The following is a 22,815-nucleotide window of genomic DNA, read 5'->3' as shown; positions in this document are numbered from 1 at the left end:
CAAAGAGTTTAAGTAGCTTGCCTGTAGTTATAAAATGAGTAATGTTAGTGAATCAGTTTTAAGAGCAACACTACATGTTTTGCACTTATTAAGGTCCAATTCCCTTTCCAATAACATTGAAGAGGAAAGATCTGTGGCATTTCATAGTGAGGGGATTCTACTGAAATGCCTGGGTTGCTGATTACAAAATGAGTATTTTTCTGTTTTATGCCATTATTTTCATTAAGATAAGGAAAATGTAAGCTAAATATTCTCTACTGGCTTATAAGTTCTGGCTGATAGGGCAAGACATATTGTAGCTGAAGAGGCTGTCTCACTGATTGGAAAGAGCTTCTTTACCCATAATGGGTCTGTGTGTTGATACAAATCACCAGTGTGAAACTGAAATTAACTAAACCGCCATAGTCGTTTACTCTACATGACCAGTGTAATGTTAGATTCTTTTGTGTTAAGCCATTTATCAAATTATGAGGTACTAGAGTTTTAAAAACAGATTATTTTAAAGGTATCATAGCATTTCTCTCTGTTCCAGAAACATATCTAATCTGTCTGAAGAATTAAAAGTTTAATCGAAATAGCTTAACACCTTTGGAGATATTGCAATAATTTTCTGGAAAAGAAAAGGGACTTAGCAGAAAAGAAATCCTTTCCATCTTGGCAAAATAATATAAGAATACATTATAAAATGTTGTAATTGATGGGTTCCAATGTTCCTGTACCAGTTGGATCACTTGGACAACTGGACAATTTTAATGGCCACGTGCATGTTCTTTTCTTCCTCATCATTATATTGAAACTGAGGCCTTTGACAGAGTCATAATTTGTTGATTAAAAGGGTTGAAGGGACAGGGCCGGGATTGTGGCTCAGAGGTAGAACACTCGCCAGCATGTGTGAGGCACTGGGTTCAATCCTCAGCACTGCATAAAAATAAAATAAAGACAATGTGTCTACCTATAACTACAAGGGTTGAAGGGGGTGCTGGAGTTGGGGCTCAGTGGTAGAGCGCTTGCCTATCACATGTGAGGCACTGGGTTCAATCCTCAGCACCACATAAAATAAATAAAATAAAGTTATATATGTATGTGTGTGTGTGTATAGTTATATATATATATGTAATTTATGTTTATATATGTACATATATATATGAATTGAAGGTGATCTTGAGAAAGATTTTATTTATCTCTTTGCCTTTTATCAATTTGAGACTTGTGGAACTCTATTTGGCTTTCAAAAGATCTCCAATCTGTTGAAGAGTTCCTCCATCACAGAGTGATCACTCATTCTAGTACCTCAACTTACTTGAGTGTCAGAACGTTCTTTTCTCCCCTAAGCTGTAGCTTACACCCGCTCCCGTCCATTGCATCCTTCCCAGGAAGGAAAAGCATACCTTAACAGACCTCAATAATACTTCAGGTCCACTGTTCCAGACCCTGCCCAAAGTCACCATCAGGGATCTCTGATAATTTACTGAAAATTGATGATGTCAGAATACTCAGGTTGTATGAACAACCTTGAGTTTTAAAAAAAAAAAAAGCAGAGTGAAGGAAACCTCCCCAAAATTCTGAAATCAGTTTCACAAAATATTTAGAAGAAACTATTAAATAAATACTTTGTGAGGGATGTGGTTTACCTCATTGTATTTAGGCTGCATCTCCTTCCCAAAGGATCTGAGGTACGTTTAGAAAATGCTACAGTGATCACTAAAAAGAACTGGTAAAGATCTCAAAAAGATGTTTCTTTCTTGATATGTTATTATGTTGGTGGGCTTGGGAAAGGCTCTGTAGAGTCTCATATTGTGTCTATGGAAGAAAAGGTGAGGACACTGGATGAGCTGATGGGACCCACAGCTGACAGTGGCTGTGCAGGATAATGGTTATGTCACTGGGAGAGAATCTCTAGTGAAGCATCACAGGGTCCTGCTGACTTAGCCAACATTTCAAACAGCCTGAGCCTTGATTGATTATTATTTATTGAAAATAAACTAAATTTTAATCTATCTTCATAGGCTAAAGAACTGTAGAGAGGAAAAAAGGTAAAATTTGAGGGGGGGAAATAAAAAAACTATTATTAAAATAAAAAAAAAAAAGCAGCCAGTGTATGGGAAGCACTTACCTTGACAAAACAACCGGCATAAGGTCACACAAGATAGGACATGAAGGCACTAAAAAGGCACCTCTCACCTGGGTGCATCGGGAGAGGAACATTCCTGAGTGGCACATACAAGGGTACACAGATGCACATGGCTAATGAGAATTCCCTCGGCAGGGGGCAATGAGAGAATCTAGAGACTGGCCACTATGCAGAAACTGGTGAATGAACTGGCGACATGTACCACAGAGAGGGCCGATAGTCACTGAACTCTAAGAGCTGGAGCCAACTACAGAAGTAACTCATACATCTTATGATTTTTCAGATAAAGGTAAAGAGACCTATGATAAACATTTAAAAATATTTCTGAGACTTCCTAATAAAATAGAGAACAGATTTATTCTGTTTTTTGTTGTTTGTTTTTCCCCAGAGAAAGAGCAAGGTTCAAAGCGTAAAAATGGTGAAGATTTAGCTCAGCACATAATGAAATTCTGTTTCTTCCCTCCTCTTCCCAGTCCCTGCTTCTGAGCTCTGGAGATATTCTGGTAGAGAAAGGCGACAACTTCTGCCTGTTCTCCAGGTGTGATTGAGAAACCTTCATGGGCAACCTTACCAGGCCAAGCATCTCCTGTTCAGTGTTCCTATCAAATTGGGAGCCTTCCTCTAGTAGAATCATCACACTGACTGATGGTTTTGTTTCTATGCTTCTCAACAACTAGTCCACTAATAGTGCAACATATACTTAATGTGCAGCTTAGTTACTGTTACAGAGCAGGTGCTCACTAAATGTTTAGTGAGTTGAATTTTTATACAGACAAAAGACTGACTGAATGAGCCCATTCTAATATAAAATGCTAAGGGCCCCTGCACACAATCAACTAAAGAGTAGAGCCCACCAGTTATAATCAGCTTTCTCTTCTTTAAGCAGAAGTCTCCTCTTTGAGTGCCATTTCTCCTCAGGTTCTGCCTGGCCCCAACTCATTCTAATGTGAACCTCATAATTTACAGTTGATTGTTCTAATTCTTACTCAGGTTAATTACACAGATAAACTTTTAGGAGCACTGAGCAAACTTTGTAATAATAGAGTGAGAATTTTTTTTTAAAAGACCATATACATGACCCATATTTTCTTAAAGTTCCTTATTTAGAGTATCTTTCTTGGTATCATTCTGAGCACTTTCCAACACGGGTTTGTCCCTCTCAGTGGTACAAGATTATCCATTGATAACAGGGAGAAGAATTCTTTCTATATACACATACAACTATTTCTGTGCATATATATTATTTACATACATGTTTTATCAGACCAATGAAAAATATATGAAGTCTCCTTAGACTTTCAGTAGTAGATTGGAACCACAGGGCAGATGGTTTGTGCTGTGCATAAGAGGTGAGGGTGACTTAGGGAGGGCAGAGGCCTTGATCCAGAGGGGCTGACTGTGGTTCATATGTTCACTGATGTCAGCATATTCCAAATTTTTGCTCTCTTCATATTTCCCATTAAATGGATTTATTTATTATCCAGTTTAAACTAAACTAACCTTTACAAAAAGACACATGACTTGACAAATTTCCTGCAAAGAAACTGCAGTTTGAAGATACTACTAATCAAGAAAGCAAAAGAGAACTTTGAACTCTCTGTCAGTCACATTATGGAGTAAGGAAATAATGACAATCTAATTAGATCTGTCATGAAGCCAGGTAAAGACATAATTGGAAATTATCAGAAGACTATTTGAAAATCTGCAATCACAACTCCTAATGAAAAAGCTAAACTTCACCCAAAGGGCATATTGAGTTTTGAGATTATTAGCCAGTGATAGAATAGTTACATAATTTATAAACTAATAAATATGCATAGGTAGGAGGTTGCAAGTTCAAAAATATTTTACTGACAGGCACACACTCAAAAAAGTTTGGAGACCACTAGTTATTCTTGATTCTAACATTTTTTACTTCTTTCTTATCATTCTAATTGTAGAAAATTTGGAAATGCAAAAAAGCATCAAAAATAAAAAAATCACTAGAAAATAAACAATATTAGCATTAGATATACTGTCTCTTCTATCATAACTAGTTCATATAAAACATCTTCATTGAGGGAGGCAGAACCTATAGAAAAAATCTTTATGGGACATCATGTTTTACTCTAGGTTACTTTGTCTGGTATCCATGAAGTTCAAGAAGGTATGTCAGGAATGTAGCCACACTCTTGGTTTTGAACATCTGCTTAACAAATATGGGACAAGTTTTGCTTTATGTGGGCGTGTCTATGATCTCACCCCAGGTTATGATACAGAAGCCATATATTATTATTGAGTGAAAGGAGGTTGGTGCAGCAACTCATGTGCTATCTTAATTTTTAAATTAACTGGCTCATCTCAGCCATTGGTGATATGATTGAGTATCCCACTTAGAGTCTCCAGATGTCAGGATATGAGGAGTGCTCTGTTTTTCAGTAATCCCAAGGAATTTGGAGTATGCCCATCAAATGCCTTCCCTTAGAAACAGAACCACAGCTGTAGGTCTTTCAAACATGAATGCTGTCCTGGTTTATGTTAGCACTGACGTGGCTCTTATTGCAGAAACCACCCTCGGTTTCACACTCTGAAGCTTCTCTAGGAGTTTGCTCTTCATCCCCACAGTGAAGCATAGCTGGTATTTGAAATAATCTCATCACCCTCAAAAATAACTTCTGACAATCTGAGTGGAAGCAGTTTTTCCATAAGTCTGGCAGGATTTCCATTTCTAGATGCAACATTTACCCCAAGCTTTGGGTCTCTTTGGGTCTCCTCCCTGATGGGGAATAAGACCCCTTCAAAACTTGGGATGTCACAGCCTCCATCAGAAGATGCACAATCTAATCACTATTTTTATTTCTCTCATTTTATCAGGCACTTGCACTACTTCCCAACATTTGTTCCACTGCATACTAAGTTGTTCAAGTTGCTGTCCAGTACTTCGGGTGAGAAGGAGAATTTTTATACATAGAAAGGTTGAAGAATGCAAATCCTACAATTTGAATATCAAGCTCCTCGCTAGCAACATTCAACTAAGATCTAACTTTAAGTATTTAATTTACACTCATTTTTAACAAATATTTTCTGCATATGCTTTGTATTATATTTCAGGAGGGAAATTGGATTTGACTAGAATTACTGTAGGCAAATACATTCTATTTTGTCCTTAATTTATGTCAAGGGTGTAGTCCATGTTGAAGTGAAGCTAACTGACCCTTTCTGAAACTAAAACCATATTTGGTGTATATGAGAATTGGTTTTCTTTCCTACAATACCAGTCAGGAATAAAGAGAAGATACTGTGTGTGTGTGTGTGTGTGTATTTTATACCCTTCCTACCCCAGAACTCTATTGGCCCATCTTAGTTACTACTTCAAAGCAGAAAATAATAAAAAGTGGATGAATTGGCACCAAAAATGTGACATAAATATACTAACATATGATTACAACCTTCCAAAAGTGAACTGAGAATCTATGAAATGAACTAACAAATGGCTTTAACCCAGATTTACTTTCTTTTTTTTAAAATATTTTTATTAGTTCTTGGTGGACACAACATCTTTGTTGGTATGTGGTGCTGAGGATTGAACCTGGGCCGCTCGCATGCCAGGCGAGCGCGCTACTGATTGAGCCATATCCCCAGCCAAGACTTACTTTCTTAATACATAGAGATCACACTGAGGCTTGAGGTCTTCCTTCCTGCCACTCTGACTTCTTGGCAGCAGTGTGACTTCATCTAATGCCTGGTCTATGTTCATCAGCCGAAGAGGCTGTCAAATTCTAACACCTACCCACTTGTGAAGCTATGGAATTCAATGACGAATTTAAGAACCCAAAGCTGACTCCATGATGTTTCAGGAAGCAAAATACAAAATAAGAGTCCAATGATCAGAAGCAAAAACTTCCTAATGAAGTAATCCACAGACAAAAATAAAACAAAGATTCTGCTTGGCAGAGGGGATGAGAAGGACTGAAAGAAATATATCACATGAAACATGAATTTCTTCACTTCCAAAAAGGCATCTTGATACATAATTCCCTCAAATTCCCTAGGCTACTACCCTGTGGATGGCAGTGACCTTGGCCAGGAAGCACTGTCCTTGGCCGGCCTCTTTATACTCCCTCTTCCACCTACCTCAATGGTATATTGCTCAAAGATGCGCAGCTGCAGGAAGATGTCCAGTTTGATTTTCCGCTCATGGAATAGCTCCTCCATCTGCACCTGGGCATCATCCAGCTGCTGCAGGACAGACTCAATGTGGCTGATGGAGCTACTGTGGGGCGTCTTATTGTTGGATACAGCCGAGTCCCTGTGGCAGAGTAGGGGAAAAATGGAGAGAGAGATTTTGCATGTTAAAAGAGACAGAGGAGGAGGAGGAGGATTCCTCTGAGCAAGGTAGATATGAATCTGGTGAGTCATTCAAACAACAGATATTTATCAAATTCCTACCGTGAGCCTGACACTATCTGCTTAGGAGGGGAGATACATCATCATCATTTGGGTTCACAACTCTATTTCAAAGACTAGCTCTTGGAATTGTGAAAGGGAGCAAATGAAATAAAGTATGGGAAAGGGCGCTGCAGAGCATAAAATGTTAGAGAAATGGAATGGTTCCATACATATGTGTAGTCTACAATATATAGCTTTAATACACACATGCACATGCATATATATATATATATATTACATAAGAACAGACAAAGACATATGAAAAACAAAAACAAAAACCTTCCTATCTTTACCTCACAGGATTGTTAAAATAAGATGACATCATGGCTGCCAAAATTATTCACCCACTTTACAATGCTATGCTGAAGTTGTGGGCTGGTATTCTTAAACAGGCTTCAAGCTATAGTTAAGAAAACATGGGATCTGGCATCTGCAAACCTGGATTAGGCTCCCACTCTGACATATATGGGCTTGTGGCCCTCTGAAATCACCTCCTTGAACTGCAGCTGCCTTACTTATAAAGCAGACTTAATAACCATTGCCCTACTCACTTCATAGTTTGCTGCTAAACAAGACATTGCATGAGACTGTGACCAGGAACATGATGTATGTATTAATCCTGAAAGGACCCAGTGAAGTGTCAAGGCTAGGTTACAGGGGCTGGGATAACCAACAAAGGTCTCGGGGAGGATAAGTTTTGATTTGGGGTGTAAAGGAGCAGATGCCCACAGGTGTGTGAGAGGGGTATGCACTCTTAGCAGTCTGTACAGAAGAGGTAGGGAGAAAGGAGCCAAAAGATAGAGAGACCAACTTGCTCTTAGGAATGAGGTGGTAGTGAGCCCTCCAAACAGGTAATCATCAGTGAACAACTATGGAGTTTAAGAAGCTTAGATCCTATAGGGTCCTGAGTTAGCTAGGGTCCTAAAACTTGAAGTAGAGTGCTACATTCACTATCTTGTGACACATTGGTTTCTTAAACAGCTGAAGAAGTCAGAGGGCAAGTGTAATTCATTAGCTTTGACTCCTGTCATTAGCAGGTATTCTGGAAGCTAGGTCCTTTTAGTCTACACTCATCTGAGAAGAAATGGCATCTATCTGTTCCTGAAGACAGATTTTGTAAAGCACCTTTCCTTCTATCATTTAGAGACCTTCCAATTCCTACCTCCTTGCCTTGGCCTATTTGTGCATGAAATAGCACAGTTCCTACCCCACTATTATACAGATACCCTCAACCATAAGAAGAACACAAGAGAAGTAGCGATACTGTTCATCATATACTTGTTGAGGGCTTGGCTGCTGGGATCCTCTCAGCCTTTCTCCATCACTCAGCTTCCAGAAGAAGAGAACGATGTCTACAATGTTATACTGCACCTATGTCAGTGTCATACTCACTAGGAATCTTGGTTATGATGTGAAACCACCTTAGGCACTCAGTGAAGGTCATCAGAAGGACAGTGGAGACCCAGAAAAGACCTGTCTCGGGTGTGTGTGAGGCATTTTGCCAATGTCCACCAAGCCCCATTTACTTCTTCTTCTTTGACTGGTTTTGAGGTTAGGAGTGGAGCCCAGGCTAGAGTTAGGCCAGTGGAGGAGTGAATGTCACTGGTGCCTTTGGCCACACACCTATGGTGTTCTAACTCAATGGAACTTAAAACTTACAGAATAGGCATCACTCACATTGCTGCTTTCACCATCATCAACCACCTTGGCCCTTAGGCACTGTGCAAGGTTGGCAGTTGTGAAGAGCATGTGGTGTCTCCACAAGCACATGCCCACAGAGAGTGGGATGTATGTGAAGAAATAACACAAAGCCATCACAAAATTTTAGAGCTGACAGAGCTCCTAGAGTGAACCCCTTAATTACACAGACAAAGCAGCTGAGGCCCTGAGAGGTTAAGTGACTGCCTACTATTTGGAATTTTCATTAAAAGCAAATGACAGTGGAGTTTCCTGGGTAGGCAGACAAAACTGTCATGCATTATATATTCATGAAGATGAATTGGGGTAAGAAGGGGAAGAGGCTGTCTTGTTAGTATGCAATAGAAGGATTCAGAACATCTCATGTGCATGTTTAGAATAGAAATTATTAATTTTCAACAGAAAAACATGCCAGGGCCTTCTAAAGGTAATTGCTCATTGTTTATTTAATTGGACAACTAGTATGGGGGGAAAAGCCCTCTCCAACTGAAGTAATTCCCTCAGGCACCGAGGCTGGTCTGGGACTTGTTGATGAGATTATTTCTGTCTATAGCTGGCAGAGGTCCCAGAACTCAGTGATTTTGGGATAGGAACAAGTCCCCAAGGGCAGGCATCATTAGCACCATCAAATCCTATTTACACAGCACCTGGGCAAGGGGCTGTTAGCTAAGGGCTTGCCCAAGGCCTTGAGACACATTATCTGAGGAGTCAATGCCCTTGACAGGAGCAGGAACTAGATAATGATGCCAATAAAAAAGAGGCAACAGGGTTGGGGTTGCAGCTCAGTGGTAGCGCACTCATCTGGCATGTGTGAGGTGCTAGGTTTGATCCTCAGCACCATATAAAAATAAATGAATAAAATAAAGTTATTGTGTCCATCTACAACTAAAAAAGTATTTTTTAAAAGAGGCAACAGTGTGGGCAATTCTAAATGAACGTATGACTTTTGATAGGATTTCCCCTCTTGATTGTGTTTGTTTAAGTTGACAAAGGAGTTTTATTTCCTAGGTAACAGGGGATAGTGGAAGGGTCACAAGTGGTAACAACAAGCTAAGTAGGCCATCACCACACATTCTCTACATCCTCAGGGAGCCAAAGCCAAATGACAGCAAATGTGACCAGAAGGTCCAGGAGTTCAGAATTCAGACCAAGATCAGATGCCAAATAACATTGTATTCCACATGTCCATTTCTCCACATGGTCAAATACATCAGAATTCTTAATGAAGATATTCATTTATGTTGAATTTTTGTTGTATTTATGTTCCTTATCAATTGTCAAATACCATCTTGAGGGATCAATAATACTTTAAAACATTAGAGCTTTTCCATTTACTGTTTCAGTAAGAACTCGAGTTGGGTGTGGTGCAGGCATTTTTATAACTTACACATGAAGAAACTGAAACTCACACAAGACCACAAAGTGGACTGCGGTTGAGTCAAGACTGGGACATGACTTATCTTGCGTCTAGCCCGAGGCATTTCCCACTGGAAAGCATTGCCCATGCTGACCTGGCCTCGGTGGGCTCCCCCAGGGAGGGAGGCGCTGACCTGAGCTGCTGGATAAGGTCTTCGCCTTCCTTGATGACATTTAGAGTGGCATCCAGGGTGGCGGTCTGCTGCTGCTGGAACTGCTTGATCAGTTCCTGGACCGCATCTACAGAGTCTGCACAGACATCTTCCAGCATCTCCTTTTGCAGGTCTTCCATCCATGTCCACAACTGTGGGAGAGATAGCAGACTCCACTCAGGACAGATGGGAGAGGTCAGGCCCACCCGAGGACAAGTAATCAGGACTGGAATCACCCCACCTACCCTCAGCCAGTGTGTGCAAAGTCTGACTGCCCTCATCAGCACACCTATGGGTGCTTGTGCATGTTATGGGTTGGTTTATGATTCCTTACTTATGTTCATTACCCATCTTTGCCAAGTTTACTCCACTGGTGTTGGCACTCCTTAAGGAAAGGAACCACCCTGAGGTTCATGGAAACCTGCAGATCTCTCAAAGCAACGAGATCCCTTACCTTTTAGAGATTCAGAAAAACAGATGACTCAAATGGACAAATATTATTTTATCTTTCAGAAAGGAGAAAAGCAAGGGTTCTGAATACTTCTTCCATGCAACTAGACATTAATCCATAGAAACCATGCAAAAAAGAAGGTGGTGCTCAATAAGAATCAAAACAAGATTAATGTAGCATCATCTGTGCTAAACTACTGTGTTCTTTTCAAGATTTCTATGGTTGCTTAGAAAGCTGAATGCCATACAGTTTATCTTAATTTTAATAAAAGTATAAGATACTTCCACACGATATTCAAGAAGATGAAATGCAACCAGGATATTACTGATCAGAAGAGTTTAAAAGAGCTAAAGTCTTAGTGTTTTGAACAGAATGAGCACTGGATGTGATGAGGGGTTGAGCTGAATTACTGAAAACTCATTTATTGATATCTTTTCCACATACTGAAAATAGGTCTCCAGTGGCTTTTAACAGGGATCCATTTTGACTATTATGTTGACTATTTCCATATACAAGGGAGTGGAAGATGAGCATAGCATCTACTTTGAAACCAAGAGTTTTTACCTGGCTTGCAAGAAAGATAAACTCAGGGCCCTTCCAGCATAAAAGCCAGTGGATAAAAAATTGGTAGAAAGTCAGAAGGTGTGAAAAATGGCAGACATGGCTTTGACACCAAGACATCCAACGTTCAGAGAGTTTAGCAGCAGTTTGTAGACAATTGTGATACCAAGTTAAGGTACTACTTAAAACCTGGAAAGCTGAGAGAGAGAGAGAGAGAGAGAGAGAGAGAGAGAGAGAGAGAGAGAGAGAGAGAGAGACAGACAGACAGACTAGAAATCCCATGAGATCATGTGCACACAGTCACTGGCAAATAGGAGCAAACTTAAATTACAAGCTCATAATTTTGAATAAGCACCTCTTAGACTTAGTACAACACCATAATGTAGTCAGAAATAAACACTCGTATTGCTAAACCATGGGTAAGGGATGATATTTCATTCCTTAAACTGTAATTTTCCTACTATCTGAATGTCTACAGGTCTCCTCTACATGGGCCCTGATAAGCATACCTAGATTGCTTTGTAAAAAAGTACAGATAACAGAGAAAATATCATTTGCTTATTATCAGATAACCAATGATGAGATCTAGCAAAAAAGTTTTTACATCAAGCTTCTATAAGCCAGTGACTGCCAGAACATATTAGGTAAAATCAGGGCAGTAGTGACCTTTATGTGTTTTTTCCTTTCTGTCATCTATTTTATTTTTCTCTCCTTGAGGAACCCTCTTTACCCTCCATTTATCTAGGGTATAACGTGTTAGCACTGTACCTCCTCCATCCATCTGCCTCTCCCCAGAAAGAATCCCTTAGTCCAGTCATTTCCAGACCCTATTTCTTGATCAAAATGGATCTGTACTGTGACCCATTTTTTCAGGGTCCTTCTCCCTACTTGGCAAGTAGATGTGGTTCATGCTTTGTGTATTATTTCTCTCAGAACACATGTAGTTGTGGCCCAAAGAACTACATGCAAAAGAACGAGTCTAATTTGGGGTTAAGAGAGCCTTTAGTGATCTCTTTTTTTTAAATAAATTTTTAAAAATAAAAGACAGCAAAAAGCATTACAATTCATGTTACACATATACAGTACAATTTTTCATATCTCTGGTTGTATATAAAATATGTTGATACCAATTCATGTCTTCAGGTTAGGCCCAATGGTGAAACCAGTGAGGTCCTGAAGGGCCAGTCCACACCCCCCATGCTGTCCTGCATAGCTGGGCAGCCAAAGAAAAGGGAGACCTAAAAAAGCAGGAGGAAGGAAATAGATAAGCAAGGGAGACACTAGAAGTTCTGTAGAAATAGTGTGTTTTATGGATGAATGGTTGAGGGAAGAAGTTATTTACTTCTTCACTTCTCCTGCTGATTGGCATTTTCACACTCTGGCAGTCAATGAGCTGGTACAGTTGACTGGCCTTTAAGGGTACAGGAAGGAGTGTCATTCCCATAGGGTAAACTTCCACTCTCATTTTGAAGAGAGCATTTTACTTTGGCATTCACCACCAGCTTTTATTTTTTAAATAAATATCACAACAGTTTGGCAATTAAAATAGAGAATAAAGTTATTTTGTTCTTGAGGGCATCATCATTTTTGAAGACTGATTTAGTTCTGATTCTGGGGTGGGTGGAGGAACATATGTATATGGGAGTGCTTCTGGTGTTTATGAGTGTGTGCATGGTCCTGTGTGTGTATGTGTATATGCATGTGCTTATGAATAGTTGATGGTGTGGCAGAATGACACAGGGTGAGAAACAAATGGAAGTGGGCATTTAATAAAACTAATTAAGAGCTGACGTTGGTTACTTTGGCTACATTCCTTCCTTTGACTCTCACCTTTTTACTACAGAAATATCTAAAAACTGATATTTCGAAATCCCAGGGACTGCAGCATTTCCATGGAAACACAGCCAAGAAAGAGAATTCTGTTTGGGCAATCTCTGCAGAACAGATGACACATGCTACAAATTCCTTGTCCCTGGACAAAGAGAATGAGAACTGAGGTCATTGCTTTTCCCTACACCTTTCCTAGCTCTCCAGACCAGCAAAAGCCAGCTGCCCTCTTGGCCCCAGGTTTAAAAGTACACACACACACACACACACACAAAAAAAAAAAAGTTTAGCACAATTTGTGCTAATAACTGAGGCTCTGGCTGCATAAGATCCCAAGCACTTGTTTGTTTCCCCTCTGCATCAGGTAGTTCTTCTCTCTAATAAGGAATATAAAGTTTGTTTTAGAAGGGCTAGAGGGTATAGCTCAATAGCAGAGCACTCACTTAGCATGTATAAGGCCTTGGGTTGGATCCCCAGCACTGCAAAGAAAAAAAAATGATTTTGGAAAATATCATTTATTAGGTTTTTCCTGATTATCTTGAAAATAACATTGAAAAAACTTGTTATTCTTAAAAATTCATTCTTCTTGTTTATTACTTCAAATCTTTATTCTATGTGTGTGATCAAAATTGCCACCATGCTAGATATATGGTTTAAGTACTGTATGCTATAACCCTTCCTTGTGTCATTAATGACTCTGGCCATATGGTTTATAATGACTGTGTAATATTTCACTACACATACACACTAGGATTTGCATCTATATGTTCTATCCAATGAGGAACAGTTAGATGGTCTCTAATCATTCAAGATTATTAATAGCACTGTAATAAAATGACTCAATGGATTTAACCTTTCATACTCCTGAGGTCACAAAGAATTCACAAAGTAAAGTCAACAGGATAAAGCAGAGTCTTTAATTTGCAGATGAAATGATTTTCGTATTTTCCTTCTGTTTCCTCTCTGATCCTAATTAGAGTCAACCTTTTGATGTGGAAAGTGGGAAAAAGTAAAATTTTGAACTTCAGCCAGGGGAATCATAGGAAGTCTAGGTTAAGCCACTATGAAGATGAATGTTTGGGTCCCACACAGAAATGTACTATAAAGGAGGCCTTCATTCCAAGAAAATCATATCCTATGATGACATTCTATTACAAATTGGAATTAAGGCAATTATTGTAGGAACCCAGCAAATTATTGTAGGAAGAAAGAAAAGAGGGAAGGAAGTAAAGAAGGAAAGAGCCATTCATAATTAGGCAGGTAGGATCTATAACAATGTTTATCAGCAATATTCAATGCCACTTTATCAAAGCTGAGCAGATTTTTCTTCCATTCGCTCTATTTACTGGAGAAGGAGAAAACAACTGCAGCAACTCAGAATTCCCTGACAGATTTATAGAACAGTACCCGTGTCTGTTAATTCTGCCTTAAATGAAAAGCCAGAGGTTTGCCTAGAGCCAAGAGGAAGGAGTCCATAGTTAAAGGTCCCAGCATCAAAGAGGACCCATGCTTAGCAAGGTTTGAGAGGTGGTGAGTCTTGAATGGTATTAAACAGAATATGGAAAATCAAACCACAGGAGTTCTTTCATCAGAGCACTGAAGGAGGCCACTTCTGCCCACTAATAATCCACTTCTGCCGGCTGTGCAGAGCCCAGGGAAGGCTTCTTTTGGTGATTCAGACTCCTGACCCCATCTCATTTGTTTTCATCCTCCTCAGAGTTGAGGACAAAGCACTGGGATAGATGAAAGATGTTGTAGAATGGGGGCTTCCTCTCGTTTCTTCTCCCAGCTCCTTTTCTTTTTCTTAGGAGAGACTACTAGCTTCCCATTGTCCAGGGGCCCTGTCAACATTTTATGTTTCTTAGCCAAGATCTACCTCCCTATTAAGTTCCTCTAAAAATTGAAAAGAAGAGCAAGGAGAAGCAAGAGCAAAGGAGGGGAGACACAGTACAAACAAGGACAAGGGCACAGCCAGCAGTTAGGAGTGCAAGTGTGTGCAAGCTGAGCACCCCTAATCCAAAATCCTGAAATCCAAAATGCTCCCCAAATCCAAACCTTGTATTTAAGAAAACAGATAAAATTCTCAGTCCCACTACTGAGAAACTCTGTAACCTTAGACAAGTTATTTTCTGAAAATTCCTCATTTGAAAGTGTGTTTAATAAAATCTATACCATAAAATTATCATAAAGATCACCTGAGATGACATGTGTGTATGACAATTAGTAGGTACTCAATTAAAAGGAAATGCCATCTGGTGTGGTGGTGCATGCCTGTAATCCCAGTGGCTCAGGAGACAGACAGGAAGATTGTGAGTTCAAAGCTAGCCTCCACAAAAGTGTGGCACTAAGCAACTCAATGAAACTCTGTCTCTAAACAAAATACGAAATAGGGCTGGGGATGTGGCTCAGTGATCGAGTACCCTGAGTTCAACCCCCATCCCCCTCAAAAGAAATGCCATCTAATACATGTAGAGTTCTTAGTCAAATCTTAGGCTATGTGAATCATCTCTACTACTTCATGCTTTATTATAATTATTATTAATTATCGACATCAAATAAAGAAGAAGAAATGAAAAAGAAAGGAGTCTTGGGTATATTAGAACTGTAAAGGGCCTTAGGGTACCAAGTCTGACTGCATCATTTTATAAATGAAACCCAGGGCCAGAGTCAAAGTGACTGTACAAGCTTATATGTTTTTTGGCAGTATTATATGGACTAGAACTCAACTTTCAGGTTCCGTGTACAGAAGGTGAATGTACCTAGATGGGTATCCTGAAAGCTAGGGTCACCATTTGGGAGTGGTATTTCCACAAACATGGATCTTGTCTACCACTTCTTCATGGAGCTGCACCCCACACCCCCATGAGGAGCATGACTCCTGTTCATTCATGCTGCATTTGCTCATCCACGGCTTGTAATTAAAAGAGGACCCACATGCCTTTGGTTTCTGAGACCATCATTAAGACTCAAGTGAACCACAAGCAAGCAGACAACCAGGCAGGAAGCTCTGGATTAAAGCTAATCTCCTTGCTTTACAGGCACTCATCATAGAGGGGCTGTAGGTTCCACTGGAGAGGAAGCTGAGCCAGCTTCGGGGAGCTCGCCAGCCCTTCATCTGCCTGGGGAATCTCAGTTTAGAAAACATTATCCTTTCATGTTTTTCTCTGATAGTCACCACAATGATTCGCATTTGTTCCCGCAAAGTGTCAGAAAAGCCTGTGAAGTAGTAACAACCAGGCTTCTTAATGCATTCCCAATATCAAAAATCAACTTAATTAAGTAGGGTTAACTTTTTTTTCCTGAGCAGCAATCAAACTTTAATTAATACTCCATTAAAATGAATTCCTGAGGGAACACAAGCATGCATACACCAAATGAATTCCTCTGCCAAGGTTGTTATTGCAGGAGCCTAAATGGACCTCCTTCCTGGATGCTTACTCAATTTCAGAATGTCCCCTATTAGAAATGAAAAGCAATCACATGGTTGCCACCCTCCTCCTCTATAGAGGGTGCTCTTCTGCCCTCCGGCCCCTTCATGTAATACACCCTTCCCTCTCCTTTTTCCACTTGGTGAATGATTCTGCCTGGGATTTAAGCCCTGTTTGCCTCCGCCTACATGGAGGACCCCTCAGCCACCCTTCCTTCATTGCCTATCACTCCATATCCAAGCAAAGTAAGCATCAACTTTAATACCCACTTGCTGCAGACCTCAAGAAGAAGACTAAATTCCCAATTTTAAAAATCAATAAAATAGAACACACTTGTAAACTTTGTATGCTCCAGGCTGGTAGCAAAGATACCTCGTCAAAGTCCTATGAGGCTGATTTATGACAGGAAATAGCAACCAAGAGAAATGGGTGTGGAGTGGACAGAATGCTTGTGTTCCCCTTTCATCTCTTCCTGCAGTGACTATTTCTCTACTAGGGATCTCCAAATTTCTCCAGCTGCAGACTGAATGTTCCATCAGACCCCCAAAACTAATGCCTGTACTGCCCTTCCACTCCAGAGATGATGAGAGGAAATTTTGCCCCATTTGGTAAAAACCTAAATGCAGGTTATCAGAAACAAATTGTTAATATCACCAAGGTTGGAGGCTGATAACTCCTAGCCCAAACAGGACCCTGGTCAGACCTCAGTCCCTATTACTAGGAACACCACTTGACCCCTGCCAGGGCCGAGAGCCCCATACCCCTTACCTCTTTGGTGTGTGTGTGAAAGGAGACGGACATGTCCAGGAGAAGCTTCCTCTGCTCCACCCTGCGCACGAAGTCTTGGATTCGCACCTCCAGGTGTCGAGCTGCCTTATAGATCTCCTCTGGGTCACATTCCCCTGTCTGAGCCAACTGCTCCGCAGCTTCTAGGAGCTTGTCCGCATTGGTGTATGTGTTCTGCCAGCAACAACAGTGAGGCAAAGTCAACTTGCAGTCAGGAAACAAGCTTCGCGCCTTCCTACAGCCCACCCAGGGGCTCCCTGAGTGAGCGAGAGCAGAGAGCGGAGGCGCCGAGCTGACAGCTCCCTGATCTGGCACCAAGACGCTGTGCGCGGAGCTGGCACGGGGCCCTGCAGCAGGCAAGCAGCTTGTGTGGGGCTGCTCCGCACAGTGGGCACTAGCTAGGGGCCTCAGCCACCTCTGGGATTTCTTAGAGGTGCAAAGTCCCTGCAGAGAAGCCGGGAGACCTGTGAGAACCTCCACATCCTTCCTGCTCCTTACTCCCTCCTCTCCCTGAGCCCCATCATTTGCCTCACATCTCAGGCTGTATCACCAGAGTCAGAAATAGCGCATCCACAGAGATGGTCTGTGTTTCTATGTGAGAACACCATAAAAACACTAACTAGCAGACTTGCTTTGCCTCCCCGCCTAGTTCCCTGTAACTATGGATGTTTATCTTTTGGAAGGAGCTATCTCTCTGGAGGGAAGGGTCAGCCACTCTAAGGAACTAACAGAAGGAAGCAGCCTGAGCTGGGGAGAGCAGAAGCAGGCTACTCCCTGTGCCTCAGCTAAGGCTGTTTGAAGGAAAGCTGGGGAGGTGGGTGGGAGTGGGGGAATCTGGTGATTTTGTTTATCAAGAGCTACTGCTTCATATGCATGCTTGCACCACAGATATACACACACACACACACACACACACACACACACACACAAACTCCTCCAACCCCCAGAGTATTTCAAAATGCACCCAACTTATAATTATTATTCACCAGGATGGGAGTCATTGACTTTATAATAGTTATTACATTATAGGCCATGAATACACTTTTCCTCAGCAGTTTTTTAAGAAAAGGCCCGGCATATCCAGATGTTGTCCCAATGATTCAGGTGTACATATATTTCTGAAAGTCTTTCAAGCCAGCATAGTGTTCTGTAGTGGTGTTTACTGTGGATCTGGAAGCAGAAACTGTCAGTCTCAAACACACAGTGAGTGGAGAACAGAAATGGGTTTATGATACTCATAAACCATGTAAGACTTCCATGTCTTCATGGAATTTTACAGGATTCCCCTGAAGATCTGGGTGTTCAGGACTGGATTGTGTTTCCCCAAAATCCATGTTAAATTCCTGATCCTCAGTATCTCAGAATGTGGCCTTATTGGAAAATAGGATCATTTCAGATGTAATTAGTTACATTAAAATCAAACCATACTAGAGGAAGATAGGCCCTCAATCCAATGTGACTAGTTTCCTTACTTAAAAAAACAAACAAAAACCCTAAGACCAAAACAACATGTCACCTTGGACAACTTAGCAAGACCCTGTCTCAAAATGAGATTAAAAGGGCTAGGCTGTGACTCAGTGATAGAGCACTTGCCTAGCATGTGTAAGGCCCTGAGTCTATCCCCATTTGAGGTAGACGGAGAGAAAAAGAGCATCACATGAAGACAGAGGCATATAGGGAGAACACTATGTGAAGACAAAGGTAGAGATTAGTGGTTGTAGCTATAAATCAAGGAAGGCCCTTGATTGTGGAAGAGAAAGGAAGATTTCTCTCTGAGGCTCTTAAGAACCAATCCTGCTCATACATTGAGCTTGGACTTCTACCCTCCAAAACTATGAGAAGACAAATTTCTGTTGTCAGGCAGTGTGTGGTGCTTTGACATGGCAGCTGTAGGGAACTAATATGCTGGGGTTGAGCCGTTGGGAGGCTGATGACCCAGACTCTCGGTTATTCTTACACGGATCATGAAGCTAGGGAGGCCGTCGGCAAATATTCATCTTGGCTTTTAAGAATTCCCAGGGAGGCCCCGGGGATCCTTAAGGAATGCTTCCTCAAAGCAAGTAAATGCTATCCCAGTTCTGGTGAGATAGAGCTGAAAGGAGGAAAAATCATATGGCCCCAACTGGAAAATTCATGTTTAACTGGAGCTGCTACGTAGAAGGAAGCTGAGAAGGGTGGGGGTGGGGTTAAACCCCACTAAGTTAAAGAATGGCAATTCTGGAAAACTAATTAAGGAAGTCTGATTCAGAGTTATGAGGGAAACGCAGAGTGAGATGGGCAGTGACAGACAGGGGAGGCTTTGGGGGCAGTGGGCCAAGTTACAAAAGGCTCTTATAGGATTGGACACAATTTCTAGTAAATAGACCTTTATATTCCATGAGAGAGATTGTGTTTCATAAAGCCCTCAAATCTTCTACCTTAAGTCCTAGGGAATCCCATGAATCCCCTTTTTTGGGATCACAACTTAATATTTTCTAAACAATAAACAAATTTATGGCAAAGCTTAGAAAATTAAAACAATTAGGACCATTTTAAAAAAAAAGTAAAACCAAGTGCTTACTGCATAAAGGGCCTAGGACATTCCTAGTTTTAACACAAAAAGTGTCCCAGAAATCCCCTAAGTTGCTGTCCATCTTAATTCACACCCAGTGCCATACTTATCTCAGGAGTACAGATGTATATGAATTGTATTCTGCTGTAAAAGAAGATCATTCCTCAGGCACATGACAACACATCAAAAGGGGCAAGCAAATAGTAAGGGATCATTAGTGGTTAAAGTTTCTTCACATGACATTGGGGCTGGACAGAAAATGAGTAAAAACTAAAAACAGTTTTTGATAGTCAATAATTATTGAATATTTTTCACATGCCCCAAACCATCTTCAAGCCTTTTATGCATACTATTTCCTTTAATCCTCACCATAATCCCAAGAAACTGGTGTAGCCATCAGACCCATTTTATAGGAGAAGAAACTGAGGCACAAGAATTTCTGGTAAAAGTCACATAACTATAAAATGGGAGAATTAGGATTAGCCTGTTGTCTGGCTATAGAGCTCAAGCTCCAAACCATTATACTCTGCCAGAGTGCAGGCAGAGGCCTGAAGATGGGGAGCATTTTGTGAGCAGGAGGAGGAAGAGGAGGAAGGTTTCTCACAGACAGGATTCTCTTCTCTTTGTGTCTAGGGTGCTCTATATTCATTCCACATCACAGCCACTATCCCAGGCCATGGGAATCATGGGTCTCCATGCTGTCTTCCTCATAGTCTATAAGCTCCTTAAAGGAGGGTTCCATGTTTTATTTGTCTCTGGTTCTCCCACGCCAGGGTACTGTGGCTGTAAAACGTTCATTGAATGAACAAGATCAGAGGTGGGAATGAAAATGTTATGTTCAGGTAAGTTGAGTCAACCTGACTAAAATTAGAGAACTCAAGTTGAGTAAGACAGGGAAGAGTTTATGACAGATTTTATAGAGAAAAAGGGACAATACAGATAGATGGGAAGGCTACAGGGTAGTCTGCACTAAAAGTCAGGCTCCCTGCTCTACCTTTGCCCAGCTCTTCTCCCCATTACTACCAGAAAGAACTTCTAAATCCAGATCCAGGCACATCTCATGCCTACTTAAACTGTTCTGTGGCTTCTATACCCTTGGAGTAAAATGCCTCAGCATGGCATTGAGGGCTCTTCTCCATCTGATATCTAATTTCCCCTTCAACTTCGATTCCCATCACCCCTACAAACAGCCTAGGAAATAAACGGCTGGCTTTTGTAGAAGTGCGTGCCCTGATGCCTGCCTGTGTACCTCTGAACACACTTCCTTCTGCTCGGGATGCCCTTCTCCTCATTTTCCTACTTAACCAACTCTCATTTACCTTTAAGATGCAGCCTGAACATCATTTCCTTTAGGAAGTGCACCTTCATGTCCACCTTCTTTCCCAAGGTTGGCTTAAGTGCCCTCCTCTGGTCTCCCAGAATGACCTGTACTGCCCTCCTCCATAGTATCTGCCATATTCTAATGCAAACGTTTGCTTCTCTCATCTGTTTAGGGATGGATAATGTCTTTCATCTCTTCCTTAGTGTCTAGCACCAAACAATTGCTTCAGAAATATTTAGCGAACAAATTAATAAATTAATGATACACCAATTCCCACCATGCCTAACATTTGACTCTTTGTCTTCATTAATTACCTGGCACAAGACCTTACATGCTAGAATTCATTTTCCATTAATCATTCCATTTTGTTTATCCTATCTCTTTTTTGTTATAAAAAATATATAGTGATCCCTATCATTGTTCCCAGGTTGGGGCAAAGATCACAACAAACCTATGCTTGTTCACCTTCTGACCAAATCAACAATGGCTGTTGCCCCAGAGCTAGAGTTGACCTTACTCTGAGTTTTGTTCCTGGGCATTTATTGTTTTCCTAGCCTTTTAGCCATGCCTTGGACTTGATCCCTTATTGATATGTCCCAACTGATATACCAAAAAGGGGTTGTGAGTGCTGAGATTTTGATCCCTCCACTATTAGAGCTTTTGGACAGGACTTACAGTGGCCAGAGCTCCCGAGTCAGAGATTTGGCCACACAGATGGCTGTAGTGCCTGTTATTCCCTCTTAACCCCGCTCCTCTATCCCAGTGTCAAGCAGGTAAAATGCCTTACAACTAACTTATAGGGTTTTTCAAGATGATGGAATAGAGGAAGTCACTTTCCTGGCTGTTCCACGGCATGAAACCAAGAAAGCAGACAGGCAGCCTTTCAGCAAGGTGAGAGAACAAAAAATAATGGGGGGAGGGGATCTTTACTGGAATTTAAAAATGGACATTCTAAGCAGATTGGGGATTCAGGAGGTTGGATATAATAAAATAAGGAAGAACTCCCCAATGGTACAGCCACTGCCTTGATAAGGAAAGAAGCACCAGCCAGAGTGGTCCCCCTCCGTGAGCAAAGTGGAGGGGTATGGAAATTTTAAAAACCCACATTTTTAGGAGGCCTGAGGCATGTCTGGGTACAAAGCATTTAGAGACCAAGGTCACTGCCTGACTCAATTGAAAGGTGCATTGGAAATTATCCTTGTGCAGGAAAGAAGCCACCATCTCTCCCTGTTGTATGCAAAGGAAAAGGAAGGAATCCTTTTGCAGCCTCAGTGCAGGGGCTGGCTTCTGAGGGAGCTAATTCCTGGCAAACCCAAGTTTGGCCCAAAATACAGGCCCAGTAAACACATACTTCACAACAGAGAATGTACTTAAGTGACAAGGAGAAAATCAAATGTGGAGAGAGGTTTATACAGTGGGCAACTGCTCATGGAAACCTACTAGCTCTAGCATCCCCCTCCAGGAACAGCTGGGCAAGATGCATCTGGCTGGGAATTCAGAAGGGTAGGGATGGGAGAGATTGAGTTTGGAGACTGAACCCAAGACCAGGAAATGTGGGGGCCGAAGGTGATGTAGGGGACTAAGAATTGGCTCCTCCAGGAATGGAACCCAAGGGAGATCACTGGGGTACAGTCTTCCAGCATGACTGGCAATTACTGGGCCCTGGAGGTGTACTGATTTAAAATCTCCAGACCAAGGGGCATTCAGCAGAGTCTGGAACCCACCTAAGCCTCAACCCTGTCTCCAGGAATTCCGCCTATAAGATTTCATGTATGAAGATGTGAATTTGTACACCAACAGAGATTTGATAAATTGTGGTATAAAGTTGAATTAAGAATTGTAATGCAAAAAAATTATGAATGTAATTCTCTCCTCTGTTGTGAGGTATCTAAGAAATAAAAAAAAATCATAAAAAAGATTACCTCTTTCAACCAGCAATCCGAAGGGTGGAGCTTCACAATCCAGAATACCCCACCTACAACACCTAAGAGGAGAAGCTGAGAATCTTTTGAACTCCAACAGAAAGGATTATTTAACTTTTCATAGAGTTTTTTTCTCCTTTTTT

General features: G+C 41.1%; 1 protein-coding gene across 1 annotated transcript in view; it reads right to left on the bottom strand.

Annotated features, from left to right (window-relative positions):
* Positions 1–22,815, bottom strand: part of Kalrn (kalirin RhoGEF kinase) — a 440,727-nt gene that overhangs the window by 279,353 nt on the left and 138,559 nt on the right. Inside the window, exons 9-11 of the mRNA XM_077795355.1 lie at positions 16,861–17,052; positions 9,769–9,977; positions 6,245–6,419 (exon numbers count right to left, since the gene is read on the bottom strand). Of these exons, the coding sequence (XP_077651481.1) occupies positions 6,245–6,419; positions 9,769–9,977; positions 16,861–17,052 (576 nt within the window). The remainder of the gene's footprint in view (positions 1–6,244; positions 6,420–9,768; positions 9,978–16,860; positions 17,053–22,815) is intronic.

The sequence above is a fragment of the Urocitellus parryii genome, chromosome 2, assembly GCF_045843805.1.
Source record: "Urocitellus parryii isolate mUroPar1 chromosome 2, mUroPar1.hap1, whole genome shotgun sequence".
NCBI lineage: Eukaryota > Metazoa > Chordata > Mammalia > Rodentia > Sciuridae > Urocitellus > Urocitellus parryii.
This window is presented reverse-complemented; position numbering and strand designations above follow the sequence as displayed.